This window comes from Oryzias latipes, chromosome 2 (assembly GCF_053564925.1).
Source record: "Oryzias latipes strain Hd-rR chromosome 2, Olatipes_Hd-rR_3.1".
Classification (NCBI taxonomy): Eukaryota; Metazoa; Chordata; class Actinopteri; order Beloniformes; family Adrianichthyidae; genus Oryzias; species Oryzias latipes.
The window spans coordinates 36,443,213-36,459,875 of record NC_136238.1 but is presented as its reverse complement, the minus strand read 5'-3'; the positions used below and the strand labels follow the sequence as shown (position 1 = coordinate 36,459,875).

Here is a 16,663-nt window from a genome sequence, read left to right as displayed (position 1 = left end):
CATGGAGCTGATGTTTGGCTCCATGACTTCACTCTGATTGGCTCATTCATCTGGAATTCTGTTGCAGCTGCTGGAGGACAACATTGTTACTTTTGTCAAGAAGCAGCTGAAGAAGATGAAGAAGCTTCTGAGTCACAGGGAGAATGAGGATGAGCTGGAGGCTGAAGATGAAGAGCAGAGGAGCAGCCTAGAGTCACTGATGAAGATCACAGTGAACTTCCTGAGGAGAATGAAGCAGGAGGAGCTGGCTGATGGACTGCAGATCAGTAAGAGGATTTCTCTGAAGCTTTCAGCTGCTGATAAATGAAGATTTACTGATGTCTGAACACATGGAACCACAGGGATTCAAACCCTCATCATTCAGGGCTGCATAGAGTTGATTTACTGTTTGTTGTCTTCTTTCAGGATCTACTGCTGGAGTTTGTCGACATAAAGTCCAATCTGGTCTGAAGAAGAAGTTCCAGTGTGTGTTTGAGGGGATGGCTAAAGCAGGGAACCCAACCCTTCTAAATGAGATCTACACAGAGCTCTTCATCACAGAGGGAGGAAGAGGAGAGCTGAATGAAGAACATGAGGTCAGACAGATTGAAGCAGCATCCAGGAAAGCAGACAGAGCAGAAACAAGCATCAGACAAGAAGAGCTCTTCCAACTCCCAGCTGGAAGACCAGAACCACTCAGAACCGTGATGACTAAGGGAGTGGCTGGCATCGGGAAAACAGTCTTAACACAGAAGTTCACTCTGGACTGGGCTGAAGGCAAAGCCCACCAGAACCTCCACTTCACATTTCCATTCACTTTCAGAGAGCTGAATGTGCTGAAAGAGGAGAAGTTCAGCTTGGTGAAACTTGTTCATCACTTCTTCCCTGAAACCAAACAAGCAGGAATCTGCAGCTTTGAAGACTTCCAGGTCCTCTTCATCTTTGATGGTCTGGATGAGTGTCGACTTCCTCTGGACTTCCACAAGACTCGGATCCTAAAGGACCCTAGAAAGTCCACCTCAGTGGCTGATCTGCTGACAAACCTCATCAGGGGGAACCTGCTTCCCTCTGCTCGCCTCTGGATAACCACACGACCTGCAGCAGCCAATCAGATCCCTGCTGAGTGTGTTGACATGGTGACAGAGGTCAGAGGGTTCAATGATCCACAGAAGGAGGAGTACTTCAGGAAGAGGTTCAGAGATGGAGATCAGGCCAGCAGGATCATCTCCCACATCCAGAGATCCAGAAGCCTCCACATCATGTGCCACATCCCAGTCTTCTGCTGGATCACTGCTACAGTTCTGGAGGATCTGATGAAGAGCAGAGAGGGAGGAGAGCTGCCCAAGAGCCTGACTGAGATGTACATCCACTTCCTGGTGGTTCAGGCCAAAGTCAAGAAGGTCAAGTATGATGGAGGAGCTGAGACAGATCCTCACTGGAGTCCAGAGAGCAGGAAGATGATGAAGTCTCTGGGAAAACTGGCTTTTGAGCAGCTGCAGAAAGGAAACCTGATCTTCTATGAATCCGACCTGACAGAGTGTGGCATCGATATCAGAGCAGCTTCAGTGCACTCAGGAGTGTTCACACAGGTCTTTAGAGAGGAGAGAGGTCTGTACCGGGACAAGGTCTTCTGCTTCATCCATCTGAGTGTTCAGGAGTTTCTAGCTGCTCTTCATGTCCACCGGATCTTCATCACATCTGGAGTCAACCTCATGGAGGAAAAGAAGAAAAACTCCTTAAAGATTCTCAAACTGAAACAAAGCACCCCAGTGCAGTTCTACCAGAGTGCTGTGGAGAGGGCTTTACAGAGTCCAAATGGACACCTGGACTTGTTCCTCCGCTTCCTCCTGGGTCTTTCACTGCAGACCAATCGGAGTCTCCTACGAGGTCTGCTGACTCAGACAGGAAGTAGCTCAAAGACCAATCAGGAAACTGTCCAGTTTGTCAAGGAGAAGATCAGTGAGGATCCATCTGCAGAGAAAAGCATCAACCTGTTCTACTGTCTGAATGAACTGAATGATGGTTCTCTAGTGGAGGAGATCCAACAATTTCTTAGGTCAGGACGTCTCTCCAGAGATAAACTGTCTCCTGCTCAGTGGTCTGCTCTGGTCTTCATCTTATTGTCATCAGAAGATCTGGAAGAGTTTGACCTGAAGAAATACTCTGCTTCAGAGGAGGCTCTTCTGAGGCTGCTGCCAGCGATCAAAGCCTCCGACAAAGCTCTGTAAGAACTCTCAGGAAAATCACTTTCAGTGAACAAATGAATCTGAGTGGGAAAACAAAAGTTTTAATAACTGCCGTTTGTCTTTGTTTTCATCAGACTGAGAGACTGTAAGCTGTCAGAGAGAAGCTGTGCAGCTCTGTCCTCAGTTCTCAGCTCTCAGTCCTCCAGACTCAAATATCTGGATCTGAGTAACAACAACCTGCAGGATTCAGGAGTGAAGCTGCTGTCTGCTGGACTGGAGAGTCCAGACTGTAAACTGGAGACTCTCAGGTCAGGTCTCATTGTAATATTGATTCTTTACAACAAGTCTGGTTATTTTTTGCAGATATACGTCTACCTGAGGCAGGATTCAAATGGAGAAATTCATGTGGCGGAAGAGGGAAGAGAGTTATGTGCATATTCAATCCAGACCAGATGAGAACACCAATCGGAAGCATTCTGGGCAGCCACACAATGGAGGGCAGCTTTCAATTTTTGGTTAGCCTATTCTGCTTGCCCGTTGGACTGTGGGTGGTAGCCTGATGAAAGGCTAACTGTAGCTCCGAACAGATTGCCTTCCGCACTTGAGAAATGAATTGTGGTCCTTAATCTGTTAAAATGTTCGTAGGAATTCCATGGTACTTGAAGACACAATCGACGAGGATGTTGGCAGTTTCCAAGGCAGTGGGGAGTTAAGGCAGGGGAATGAAGTGAACAGATTTGGAGAACTGATCTACCACAGTGAAGATAACTGTGTTGTCGTTAGATGGAAGAATACCGGTTACGAAATCCAGGGCGATATGAAACCAAGGCCTATTTGGACAGAGGATGGAGGAGACCGGAGGGAGACGAGGTAGATGATTTGGATCTAGCGCAGGTGGAGCAGGCACCGATATGTTTACAGACATCTTTTTTCACAGTGGGCCAAAAAAAAAAAAAAAAACGACGACTAATAAGAGCTAAGGTTCAGTGGACACCAGCGTGACAGGAGACCCGGGACATGTGCCCCCAAGTGATGACAACTGATCTAAGGGACGTTGGAACATACAGAGTAGTCCAGGAGGACATGGCAAATGATTAGGTTCCTCACCTTCGGCTTGTAAAACACGGTTCTCGATCACCCAGGTGAGGGACCCTACAATGCAGGTAGTGGGGATAATAGGGCCGTCAGTGTTATTTCCATTTGTGCAGTATTTGCAAGACAGGGCGTTGGGTAGGACATAACAGCTGCCAGGTCTATTAGTGATTGTGATATAAAACCAATCTAAAATAGACACCAGTGGGCCTGACAAGAGTTTAGTTGTTTGGCGGATCGTAAGTAAGCCAAATGGTCAGTCTTTTATGATCAGTCCAAATAATAAAGGTGTGAGTAGAACCCTCAAGCCAATGGCCCCATTCCTCCAATCCTCATTTGATTGCTAATAATTCATGATTAACTATATCGTAATGTTGTTCAGCAGGGGAAAGCTTCTTAGAAAAGAAGGGGCATGGTTTAAGTTTGCCCGACCCTTCCTCTTTCTGCGAGAGAACATCTCCAACATCGGAATCGGAAGCATCAACCTCGACAACAAACTGACGGGAGGGATCAGGTTGAATAAGTATGGGGGCTGAAACGAATAGACCCTTGAGATTGTCAAAAGCTTTCTGAGAAGTGGCATCCCAACAGAAGGGTTTTAAGGGAGAAGTGAGTTTAGTGAGAGGAGAAGCGCTTTGACTGTAATTATGGATAAAGCGGCAATAGAAATTGGCAAACCCCAAAAACTGTTGAAGTTTCTGTCTGTTGGTGGGTGCTTCCCAGTTGATGACCGCTTTGACTTTAGTAGGATCAGGACAAATTTTACAGGCCTCTAGAATGTAGCTAAGAAAGGGAAAAGTAGAAACATGGAATTCACACTTCTCGGCTTTGACATAAAGTTTATTTTCCAAAGGGCGTTCCAAAACACGACAGACATGGATCTTATGTTGATCTAGACCAGGGGAGTAAATGAGTATGTCGTCCAGATACACAAAGACAAAGCGATTTAGAAAGTCCTGAAGGACATCATTGACTAACCGTTGTAAAACAGCCGGGGCGTTGGTTAGACCAAAGGGCATGACGAGGTATTCAAAGTGTCCTAGGGGGTAGTTAAATGCGGTTTTCCATCAGTCTCCTTCCTTGATATGAATGTAGTGGTAAGCATTACGAAGGTCGAGTTTGGAAAAGACACAAGCCCCTTGGAGTGAATCAAAAACAGAATTCAGTAGTGGCAAAGAATATTTATCTTTTATAGTGATTTGATTGAGTTCTCGATAGTCCACATAAGGACGCAGTGTTTTGTCCTTTTTCTCAACAAAGAAGAATCCTGCCCCGACAGGAGAGGAAGAAGGATGGATGTGACTGTTGGCAAGAGCTTCCTGAATATACTTTTCGATCGCCTCCTTTTCGGGTACAGACAAGTTAAATAGTCTGCCTTTAGGTAAGCTCGTCCCAGCAAGAAGGTCGATGGAACAGTCATAGGGCAATGGGTTGGCTTTAGCTTTACTGAATACGGCTTGGAGATCAAGATAGCAGGTGGGAACCTTAGACAAGTCTACCTCTTCCTGGTGGTGGGGAGAGGATGCAATGGAGGGAACCGCAGACTGGAGACAATTAGCCATGCAAAAAAAAACTCAATTTATCAATGTGGCATTGAGTCCAATCTAATTGCTGATTATGTAAGTTAAGACAGGGAAGACCTAAAATGATGGGAGTTTGAGGAGTATTGGTGACAAATAATTGTAAATGTTCATGGAGGTTACTGGAGTTGACCATCCAGTCCAGAAGCTTTAACAGGGGTATCCAATAGCTCAGTGTTATCAAATGTTGTCCATGAAAATGATCATAAAAATAAAATTAATGATTTTACTTACTTTTTTTTCAACTTACTCCCATGTTATTTTTTAAAAGCAAACAGTAAAAAACATGTTTGGCCTTACTTTTTGAGTCCATTTGTCGATCCTTCTCCACAAAAATCTCTATGATTTGTTAAAAAAGTCTTCCTTCTTTTTCCTTTAGTTTAAATGAGTTTCTCCCTCTCAATGGAGACGTCTCCTGTACTGTTGCTACAAAGCAGCTGTCAGCTCACGCCTGCCCCCTGCTGGTGAGGCATGCCTCTACGGGTCTACAGCAGGGCTTCTACCACACGTCTCTGTTAACATTGAGTCCTGCCGTCAGACATGAGGCACAGCGCTTCAGAGCCTCACCCGGATTTTCCGATCCCTTTGTGATTACGCAACACTCAACTTCGGCAATTTTAACCTCTGAAACTGTGGAAAACATGTTGAGTTGACTGAAAATGTATATTTACCAAAGATCATTGGAAAATAATATTTAATTAATTTAGCTTTTTGTGTTTTATCACGATTATGTATGTATGTTATTATGTAGGAGTGACCGATCTGCATGGGTTCCTCAGGAACTTTTCGGGAGGTGTCCTTTACTGACGTGGAGGGAAGAATATTAGGCAAGGCAATAAACTTCACTGCTGTGTGGTGGCTTACGTGATGTAAACGTTTTTTTAGATTGTCGTTCCTTTAAGCTAGTATCCGATTGAAGAGCTGCAGCCACTAGTTCCTCGAAGGTCTGAGCTTCGGGTTGAGAGCAGAGATGATCCTTGATGGCTTTGTTTAATGATTTATAGAAGATTCCTTTTAACGCTTTATCCAGCCATTCTATTTCAACAGCCAGGATGTGGAAGTCGAAGGAATGGTCACTTACTGAGCGGTTGTATTGTTTTAGGGTTAGTAATTTACGTGTGGCTTCATCCTCACGGCGTGGGTGATCGAAAACCAGTCTAAATTCATCAAAGAATTTGTTAAATGGTTGGTGGGAAATGGGATTGGATGTTAAGTAGGCCTGAGCCCATTGCAGAGCTTTGTTACGTAGAGAATTAACTATGAGAGTTATCTTGCTTTGATCAGACTGATAATATTTGGGTCCTTGTTGAAAAATGAGTTGTCATTGTAACAAAAATCCTCCACAGTTCTCCACTTCTCAGTGAAATGGTTCCGGTTGTAAGTTGAAGTTTTCTGATGATGAGGTGGATGCGGCAACCGTCATATTACCTGGACGCGGAAAAGGTGGGTTACTCACGGGAGCAGCTGTCAAGTGACTTGTTTGGTCCAGTAAAGCCTGGGAAATATAGTCCATTCGGCGGAACAAATCTTCCTGTGCTGAGGCCATTTGGGAAAGAGTGTCAGCCTGGTGACCCAATAGAATCCCTTGCTGTGAAACGGTGAAGTGTGGTCCTTCCGGATCAGCTGGGTCAGGAGTTTGGCCAGTTCATTCTGTCATGCTCGGCTAGGACGAGAACAGACCCAAGTGCTGAAACCCAGAAGGACAAACACTGGAATGTAGTTAAAGGATTTATTTCAAAGTATCTGGCAATTGGAAGGCTGGTAGCGGAGACTTCACCGGAGAATGGATTGTGAGGCGTCGAGATGGAGGTAAATTTCTTTGTAGACTGAAGAGATGAAAGTGAGCAGAACTTGGGGAAGGAGGAATGGGCTTGATGGTAAGATGAAGTCAGAGCGTGGTAGTAACATGGAGCTTTGAGGTGAGCTTGAGGATGAAGATCTTGTGACTGGATCCAGGTTGGCACGAATGGATGAGTGAATTCTTTAGGCAGATCGAGAGCTTGGATTAAACGAGAGCTTGGATTACACAAGAGCATAAATTCACTAGGCAAGATTTTAGGTAAGACCACGTATGCACCATAGAAGGCAACGAACTGGCGATGAATGCTGGTCTGGAGCCAACTTAAAGACAGGTGCAGGTGATGAGATGAATGCACACCTGGGATCTGGAAGGAATCAGAGAAGGGGGGGAGGGGGACTCCCGGAGGTACCATGACATGATGTTATTTCTGCTTGATCCACAGCAGTGAATCAGTCTAATGTTACAGAGGTTTCTATGGAGGCCTCCACTTCTACCACTTCAGCTTAATCTGGGCTGATAGTAGGAATAACTTGATTCAACGTATGTCTAATATTTGGGATTTTATTATCGAAAAATGTAAGAAAATCTTCAGAGCTGAGAGAAACTGGAATATGTGGTTCTACTGAGCTCTAACAGCGAGTTAAACTAGCAGTTGTACTAAAAATAAATCTTGGATTATTCCCATTCTCCGATATTAAGGTTGAATAGTACTGGCTTCTAGCTCTACGCAGAGCCTTTCTATAATTTAAGAGGCTATGTTTCCAGGTATTCAAGGCCTGCTCTGAACCGAAGCAGTGCCATTGTCTTTCCAATTTATGAGTTACTTGTTTAACAGAATGTGTTTCAGCATTAAACCACGGCGCTACTCGGTTTTGTCTAAAAAGCTTAGGTTGCAGGGGGGCAACAACATTGAGTGTACTCCTTAGGGCTTGTAAGGCATCATTAACAAACTGGACATTTATACCAGGAATTATGCTATGGGCGCTGATCTCAGAGTATTTAGGCCCTTTGTGTTATTCTTTTATATGAAAAGTGCCACACGGCAGCAGGCACGGGACAACCGCCCCTCGGGCGACCAAATCCGACACCCAGGCCAGGACCAGCAGGACCGCCGCGAGGCCCCCAGAGCCAGAGAGCAGGGAAGCACGGAGGGAAAGAGAGCGCCGCCCCAGCCCAACCAGGAGAGCAGCCCCCCCCGCAACGCCGGAAGAGCCCAACGCAGGGCCCCACCCGAGAAGGGCACCCACAGCCCCAGGCGAGCACCCCATCACCACCCAGGAGTTCCGGGCATCCCCCCGCCCCAACCCCAGGTACGAGCCAGGACCCCCCAGGGCAGACCCACTCCGCACTCCAGGCAGCCACCCACCCGATCCACGGTTGGTCCAAGGAGGAGCAAGGCAGGGGCCAGCCAGCCCCACCCCGGAGGGGAGCACCCTGGGGAAAAAGGGGGGCCCACAAGGGGTGTTGTAAACATGGCCCAACCAGGCTCAGCCACTGTTGGAAGTTTGGCGGGGCCCAGCGCCCAGGGGCAAGGACCAGAACCCACCCCCAGGGACACGGACATCCCCCGGCTCAGGTGTAATGTGAACCCCCCCCCCGAGCGGCGAGAGCACCGCCGGGCCCAGGAGACCGGCACCCAGGGGACACGGCAGCCGTTGCCAAGGGACCCGTACCCCCCACCAGGGAAGGGGTAGGGGACAGATGGTCCTAGGTCCCACCTTCCTTGCAAAATGTGTGTGCGTGTATGTGTGTTTGTGAGGGTGTGTGCGTGCATGTGTATGTGTTTTATGTTGGAGTGTATATTTTGAGGGGGGAAGGGGTGTGTGTACAAAGAGGGGTGCAGTTAAATTTGGCGGGTAGGGCACCGAGGGGACATCTCCTGATTACTCACAGTGATGTCCCCTCACCCTCCCCACCAAGGGGCCCTAAATGTCTAAGGTGCGGTTAAAATTGGCAGGTAGGGTGCTAGGAGGGCATCCGCTGCTTGCTGGCAGTGACGTCCAAGCACCCCCCCCCCCCCACCAAGGACCCTACATGTCTAAGGTGCAAATAAAACCGAAAGAGGGGGGGCCCACTCCATACGGCAACCATGGGAGGGGTACCACTTCCAAGTAGCTCCCCCCCAAGGCGCATCGCAGGCTAAACCCCCCACCCCTTCACCCTAATATGAGGTTATATGAGGAAGGGGGTAGGTTGGGGACAGCTGGTAGACTGTCCCCCCGGTGGTCAAACAGCCGTCCCCCAGCCCCCCCCCAGCATAGGGGCCAGGCCGCCCCAGCCCAGGGACCCCATCCCCCGAGGCGCCGACACCCCAGGCCCAGCACACAGAGAGAGAGAGGAGCCAGAAAGCGGCGCCCCCCCCGGAGCAAGCCCAGGCCACCACCCCCAAGCGCCGGCCCTAGAAGAGCTCTGGTCAGGCCCTGACGGGACCGAGGCCGCCAACCGGCCGGGGCAACCGCCGATTGCCTCAGCAGAGACCCCGACCCGTCAACCCCCCAAGGTCCCGTACCAATAGTGGGCCCCTCCTCCCCCCCCAGAACGCCCCCCCACAGGACAGGGCCGACAAGCCCCCACCCCACCCCACCCCAGACCCCGCAGCCGAGGCGGAAGACCCCTAGAGCGACCGGGGGCCCCAAGAGGGTTGTCCTGTCCCGTCCCAGAGCCACGGAAGGGCCGACCCCAGCCCCAGGTGTAGATGGGCAGCCCACCCAGCGCCGCTGCCCCCCCCCCCGAGCAGGGCCCCCCGCCACCCCCCCCCCAGCACAGGCAAAGGGACCACCCCGCCAGGCCAAGCCTGGCAACCACCACCAACCCCCACGTCCCCCCACACCCAAGCCCAGAGGACCACACCGCGCCCCAGCCCGCCCCACCCAGGCACCGGACCCGACCCCCCGACCAACGGAGCCCCCACCGCCCCCGCCAGGCACCGGAGGCCCCGACCCCCACCCCAAACCACGGCAGAAGGGCAAGGAGCAGCGACGACCAGGCCCCCCACCCCCTAAGTCATGGAGTCAGCCACGGGAGACCAGAGAGACCGAATTCTTTCAAAGTTACTTGAACTTTGGGCTGACATTTTTTCCAAGCTGATATGATCAAACAGCAGATTTCTGTGTTGACTTATGTTTATATTATTCTTGTTTTTCCAATTTATTAAAATAGTTTTTTTAGCAATACAAAGACTTATGAAAATGATAGATGCTAATCCTTCTTCTATATCGATGGCACTCATGTCACCAAGCACACAAAGTGACGGTGAGGCTGTGATTGAAACCTTAAGCCAGACTGATAAATCGGCACATACCTGCTGCCAAAGAGCCTGGACAGGTGTGCAGAACCACAGTGCGTGCATGTAGCTGTCGGGTAGATTACTGTCACAGTGCTCGCAAATGTCTGAATTATAGAGACCCATCTTGAACATCTTCTGTCCAGTGTAGTAAATTCTGTGAAGAGTTTTGAGATGGATTAGCTGCAAATTTGGACTTTTTGTCAGTTTAAAGGTGTTTAGACAGAGTTCTGACCAGAAGCTTTCATCTGTGCTGATGCTCAAATCTGCATCCCATTTTTTGGTTGGAAGGGAAATATTGTTATCTAAATTACATAAAAGTTTGTATATTTTGGAGAGAGTTCTATTCATTGAAAAATTAATCAGAGTGGTAACTACACCTGGTAGCTTTAAATTGTTGTCTTTATATTTCTACTTTTTAGTAATACTTGATTTAAGTTGCTGATATTCCAAGAAGTTATTTATTCCATGTTTGTCTTGAAGTTCCTGGGGAGTTATGAATCTTCTATCAATAATTACGTGCTCTAGTTGTTTTATGCCCCCTGCTTGCCAAGCTGGGAAGTGAATCATTTTTTTTGTTTATAAGGATGTCCGGGTTGTTCCAGATGGGTGTCATTTTGCACGGTTGAATTGATTATTTTGATATTTTGAGAAATTCCCAGCAGGCTGTTAAAGTGGCGTTTATATTAATAGTTTTGAAACAATCCTGTTTTTTAACTGTTTGGCTAATAAATGGTAGCTCTGACAGGTTGATCTTTCCACATAATGCCTGTTCCAAGTCTAACCATGAGTTGGTTTCCGGATTATTTTTTAACCATTTTAAGATGTATTGTAATGTATTGTAAGGTAATTCTAATCCTCCACATCTTTTTGCAGATTTTAAAGTTTTTAGACTAATTCTTGCAGGTTTATTGTTCCATAAAAAGCTTGATATGGATGAGTCTAATGTTTTGAACCATTTTAATGGCGGTTGTGTGGGAATCATTGAGAAGAGATAATTAACTTTGGGTAAGATTTCATTTTAACCGTGGCTACCTTACCCATAAGGGACAGAGGCAGGTTGGTCCAGCGTGTTAGATCGTCCTGTATGCTTTTCAGTAATGGGGTGTGGTTTAGCTGCACCAGTTCTGATAGTTTGGGGGAAAAGTAGATACCCAGATACTTGATATTTCCTGTTTTAACTGGAATTGTGAGTCTTTGTTCCATATTCCTGTTGAGTGGTAATAAAACAGACTTATTCCAATTAATGGAATAGTCTGATATGGAGGAGAATTCATTAATGATCATTGCTGTTTCATTTACAGAATGTAAGTTCCTTAAAAACAGTAATATGTCATCTGCATAGAGACTAATTTTATGATGGCTGTGTTTGGTTTTTATTCCTATAATGCTCTCATTCTGTCTTATTGCTGCAGCTAGAGGCTCAATGAATATAGCAAAAAGAGATGGAGAGAGTGGGCAACCCTGTCTGGTTCCTCTTCCAAGAAAAAACCTGTTTGAAGTCTGTTTATTAGTTCTAACTGATGCATTGGGGTTGTGAAATAATATTTTGATCCAGTTGATGAATGCTTCTCCAAAACCAAACTTATGGAGGGCAGCAATAAGGAACTTCCAATTTACTCTGTCAAAGGCTTTTTCAGCATCCAGCGATAGTACAGTCATTTCCTGGTTTTCAATGGTGGCAAGGTCTATTATATTAACTAGTCTACGGACATTATCATCCGAGTGTCTGCCTTTGATGAATCCAGTTTGGTCGAAGTGAATTATGTGAGGAGTGATTTTTTTCTATTCTCTGTGCTAGTGCTTTGCAGATAATTTTTACATCTCCATTGATTAAAGAAATAGGGCGATAGCTTGAAGGACTAGTGGGATCTTTGTCTGGTTTTAGAAGAAGAATTATGTTGGCTGAGTTCATGTTAGGTGGCATTGATTGGCTCTCATTGATAGATGTAACGGTTTTATAAAATGTTGGTGCCAGTTGTTCCCAGAATTCTTTATAAAACTCAGCAGGAAAGCCGTCAGGCCCTGGTGCCTTACCATTAGGCATAAGTAACAGAGCTTCATGAAGTTCAGACAACGAGAGCGGAGAGTCTAAGTTTGTGAAATGATCCTCATTTAGCCTGGGTAGGTTTACATTATTAAGAAGTGAGTCAATACTTTGATCTGACGGATTGATCTGTGATGTGTACAAATTTTTATAAAAGTTTCCAAATGTGTTATTAATTTTGACCGGGTTGTGAGTGATATTTCCTCACATAAGCTAAAGTTAGAAACTGTTTGACTTTCCCTACATAGGTTTTGCACTAGCACTAACCCTAAGGGAGGCTCAGAGGAGCGTTTTACACTGCTGCTCTATTCAATTCAGTTCAATTCAATTTTATTTGTATAGCCCAAAATCACAACAACAGTCGTCTCGATGGGCTTCGAAGTGAAACATGAACTCAAAAGGATCGTGAATACATAGAGTTCAATGGGAAAATACTAAAATGAACTAACAAACTGACTAAGCTATACCGGCATCCCTGCCCTTAGACCCCCCTTCGCTGTAAAGAAAAACTCCCTAAAAAAACGAATTCCAGAAAAAACGAAGAAACCTCAGGGGTGTCCACATGAAGGAGGGATCCTCCCCCAGGACGGACAGGCGATTCACCAGAACTCGTAGAGGAGAATTAACTTATCTAACGCTACAACTACATATTTAAAGTCCAGCAGACGAGCTTCATCCAGCTGTGGTTGGGGGGACAATCAGGGGCGCGAGTTGAGCCGGAGACAGGATCCACAGCCAGGTGTAGGAGCAGGAGCAGAAACAAGGTACACGGCCAGGTACAGGGACACGGATGGGCCAACTGGAGTCTGGAAGCACTCCCACTCCCCAGGAGGGGAGAGGGAAAGAAGGACAATGCATGAATTGTACTGCACCAAACAGAGGCATTGAGAACTAAATGATGAATAATGATCAAAAATAAAGTAAAATAGAGAAGAGAGGAGGGTAGAAGCATATGAGGAAAGAGGACAGAACCTCAGAGCACCACAGCTACCCAAGCTTCAACTTCTTAAAGCCTTTTAAAACAAATAGTTTGTTGTTTGTTAATTATTATTAAGTTTAATTTAAACATATTAACATTAAGTTAAATCATCTCTGAATACTAGCTAGTCTGACAATAAGCCTGTCCACACAGGAATGTTTTGAGTCTAACTTTGAATGTAGAAACTGAATCGGCCTCTCTTACATGAGCTGGGAGTTTATTCCATAAGACAGGGGCTTGGTGGCTAAACGCTCTACCTCCAACCGTACTTTTACTAATTCTAGGAACCACATGCAGTCCTGCATTTTGTGAGCAAGGTGTTCTGTTTGGGTGGTAAGGGACTATGAGGTCCTTAATATAGGATGGGGCCATTCCATGTAAGGCCTTATAGGTTAACAGGAGGATCTTGAATTTTATTCTAGAATCAACTGAGATCCAGTGAAGTGAAACTTACACAGGAGTGATGTGATCTCTTCTGCTAGTTCCTGCTAACAATCTATCTGCTGCGTTCTGAACAAGCTGGAGACTTCTTAAGGAACTCTTAGGACACGCTGCTAACAAGGAGTTACAGTAATCCAGCCTCGACGTAACAAATGCATGGATGAATTTTTCAGCATCACTCTTAGAGAGTATATTTCTGATCTTAGCAATATTCCGTAGGTGAAAAAATGCAGTTCTACACGCCTGAGATATGTGAGCCTTAAAAGATAAATCCTGGTCAAATAAAACCCCAAGGTTTCTAACTGTGGAATTGGGGGCTATACTTACACCATCCAGGGAGACTATCTGAGCAGACAGAGCATCCCTCAGTTTTTTCTGGGTTCAAAAGGAGATAATTAATTGTCATCCAGGTCTTGATGTCTCTGATGCAGGCGTTCAGTTTCTCAATATTGTCATTCTGGTCAGGTTTCATGGATAAATACAACTGCGTATCGTCGGCATAACAATGAAAATTAATGCTGTGTTTCCTGATTATGTTTCCTAGGGGTAGCATATAAAGCGTAAACAGGATAGGTTACACGACTAAGGCTAACAGAAATGTTTCTAGAAAGAAGAGCGGCACCGTCCAGAGTGGGATGGACTCCATCCCTCCGCAGGAGACCGGGTTTCCCCCAAAACGCGCTCCAATTATCAACAAAACCAACGCTGTTTTCTGGGCACCATCTAGAAAGCCAGCGGTTGAGTAATGAAAAGCGGCTGTACATTTCATCACTGAATAAGCTCGGCAGGGGACCACAGAAAATTACAGTGTCTGATATCGACTTAGCAAGTTTATACACCGAAGCTGCATTTAATTTGAAAACCTCAGATTGTCTCCGTCGGGCATCATTACCGCCTGTGTGAATCACGACTCAACGGACCCTGGACTTACTCTGAGCAAACATCCTAAGGTTTCCCTCTATGTCACCAACTCTGGCCCCCAGATAACACCTGACTGTAGCCGCTGGGAGCTTCACATGTCTAACTATAGAGGAGCCGATAACGAGATTTGAGGGTTCCGCGGGTGTGTACTAATGGGGATTTTGGGTGCTCTATGTTTTTGCATTTAGCACAATGCTTCCTCCCAACCAGTACAAACCCTCCCTGTTTGTTTCCTGGCTGCTGGGAAAGCGCTGGATTGGTAACTGGGTTAGCCCTGGCAGCGCTGCCCGCGCTACAAGTAATGACCTGGTTAGTAAGCTTAGCTTTCACTGTGCGGAGCCACGCCTCTAACTGCTCTAGCCAGGCCTCCAAGTCTAACACAAGACTACACTTAACACACCTACCGCTATCTTCACTAAAGGAGGCAGGATCTTCACTAAACATATAGCACATGGGGTGGGAGAGAGGGATGAAGGCAGAAGAAGTGGTAGACATGCCAAATGCTAAGCTAAGGCTAGCGCTGTTTAGCTAAGAAGAAGTAGTTAATTTAGAAAACTTAGAATAAAGTGGACTGCAAGCAGTTAACACAGTATTGTATTCGCTTCAAAAGGCAGCTAAATGTAAATGTGAATATTAAACCAAATAACTCTTAAGTTAGGTAACAGTAGTCAAGCTAATGCCAAACAAGAGAGCAACAGTCAAACAACAAACAGCACTGACAATAACTTTCACAGGAAACATAGGATACATAGCAATGTATCCCCGGAACCGCAGCTATACAACTATCTTCAAATGACGTAAAAAGTTGATTTTCTCCAAAAAAGAGAGCTGACCATGGCCCCTAGGAAAAACCAGGTCCACGAAGACCTTAAAAAGTCTCTTGATGGTATCCAAACTGCATTGTATCCCTTTATGGAACAAGTGAATGCTAAGCTAACTCCGATCTTGGATCTAATGGAAGACTTCCGAAGATTCTGAGCTCAAAACGAGCAACGAGAAAACCGGGTCGACATTCTGGAGAAAAGACTGGAAGATGTGGAACAACTAGTAAGGATGAATAATGTCATTCTCACTGGAGTACCGATCAAACCTGGGGCAAAGCTAAATGCAACTGGAGTCAGCATTGCTAATGCTAATAGCGCTAATAGTCCCTCTCAAACGGAGAGCGGTGGAGAGTCTCTGGAACACCAAGTGGAATCATTTCTCACATCTAAAGGGATTTCGCTGGATCTCAACACCATCGAGGAGACGGATAAACCAGCGATCCTCATCAGGTTTTTGAATCACAAACACAAGCTAGTGAATCAAAAACACAAGCTAGCTCTGATGAACCAAAGGAAGAATCTGAAAGGATCTGCTGCTTATCTGAACGACCATCTGACCAGAAGGAATGCTGAAATCGCCAAACATGCCAGGCTTCTCAGGAAGCGTAAGCAGATTGAGAACACTTGGGTTAAAGGATGCAGGATTTACGTCAAACCACTCGGTCCACCGGACCGGTCCAAGGTTCTGGCTGTGAACACCATGAAGGACTTTGAGAAGTGTTTGATCACGGTCGTCTGAAACAACATAGAGTAATAAATCAAAAAGCCAAACAATTTCAAGAAAAATGACGCCTAGATTCATCATTTTCTCCAAAAGTCTGAAGTGACCTGATTATCAGCAGAGAGTTCTGAACTGCATACAAGTTGACCTCAACTCTAAAGGCCTGTTCACACCGGGACGAATTTCGCCGGCGATTTTCGCCGACGTTTAACGCCTCGTGACTAAACAAAGGGCCCCAATGAGAGTGTGCACACCGACGCGAAAAAACGCCAGGCGTTAAAGCGTCAAAAAAAAAACGCCTCGGGTTCGTTTTTTTTTTTCGACGCGTCGCGTCGAAATCTACTCGACCAATGAGAACGGCGCTTTTGCTCACGTGTCTGGAGCTTCTGAAGTTACAGTAAAACACAACTTGGGGGCGCTCAAACACAAAACTGCCTTGCTGAGCACACATACCAGCGAAGAAGATAGACGCCAAGTAGCGTCTACACAGCCGCGAAGCAATAATGACGGACATTCTAAAACATCCCCGAACCAAGCACCAGTTGGAGCTACTGGTGCTTGAAATATTCATGTTTTCTTTGTTTGATTCTGACAAGCGTGTAAAAACTTGCTCTCTTCTTCTGAGTGAAAAGCGACTTTAAGAAGCGTAAAGTTGCGCAGCGCCACCTTGTGTACAGGAGTATTTCTGTTTTACATTAAGCGCCATCTAATGTCAGGGAATGAAATTGCATGTTCACTCCACTCATCGTCAGCGAAAATCGCCTGGGTGTGAACACAAAAAACGTGGCGAAAAACGCTGGCGAATAACG

General features: G+C 46.2%; 3 protein-coding genes and 1 pseudogene across 13 annotated transcripts in view; 2 read left to right on the top strand and 2 right to left on the bottom strand.

Annotated features, from left to right (window-relative positions):
* Positions 1–16,663, top strand: part of LOC144986863 (uncharacterized) — a 307,472-nt gene that overhangs the window by 72,533 nt on the left and 218,276 nt on the right. The window lies entirely within an intron of this gene.
* The window catches only part of LOC144981344 (uncharacterized), a 259,542-nt gene that overhangs the window by 165,858 nt on the left and 77,021 nt on the right, over positions 1–16,663 (bottom strand). The window lies entirely within an intron of this gene.
* Positions 1–16,663, top strand: part of LOC144986364 (NACHT, LRR and PYD domains-containing protein 12-like) — an 87,113-nt gene that overhangs the window by 26,503 nt on the left and 43,947 nt on the right. For all 11 annotated transcript variants that reach the window (XM_078933952.1, XM_078933947.1, XM_078933951.1 and 8 more), the window contains 3 exons: positions 68–266; positions 406–2,203; positions 2,300–2,473. In XM_078933952.1, the coding sequence (XP_078790078.1) occupies positions 68–266; positions 406–2,203; positions 2,300–2,473 (2,171 nt within the window). The remainder of the gene's footprint in view (positions 1–67; positions 267–405; positions 2,204–2,299; positions 2,474–16,663) is intronic.
* LOC144990539 (uncharacterized) lies at positions 13,920–14,804 on the bottom strand (annotated as a pseudogene).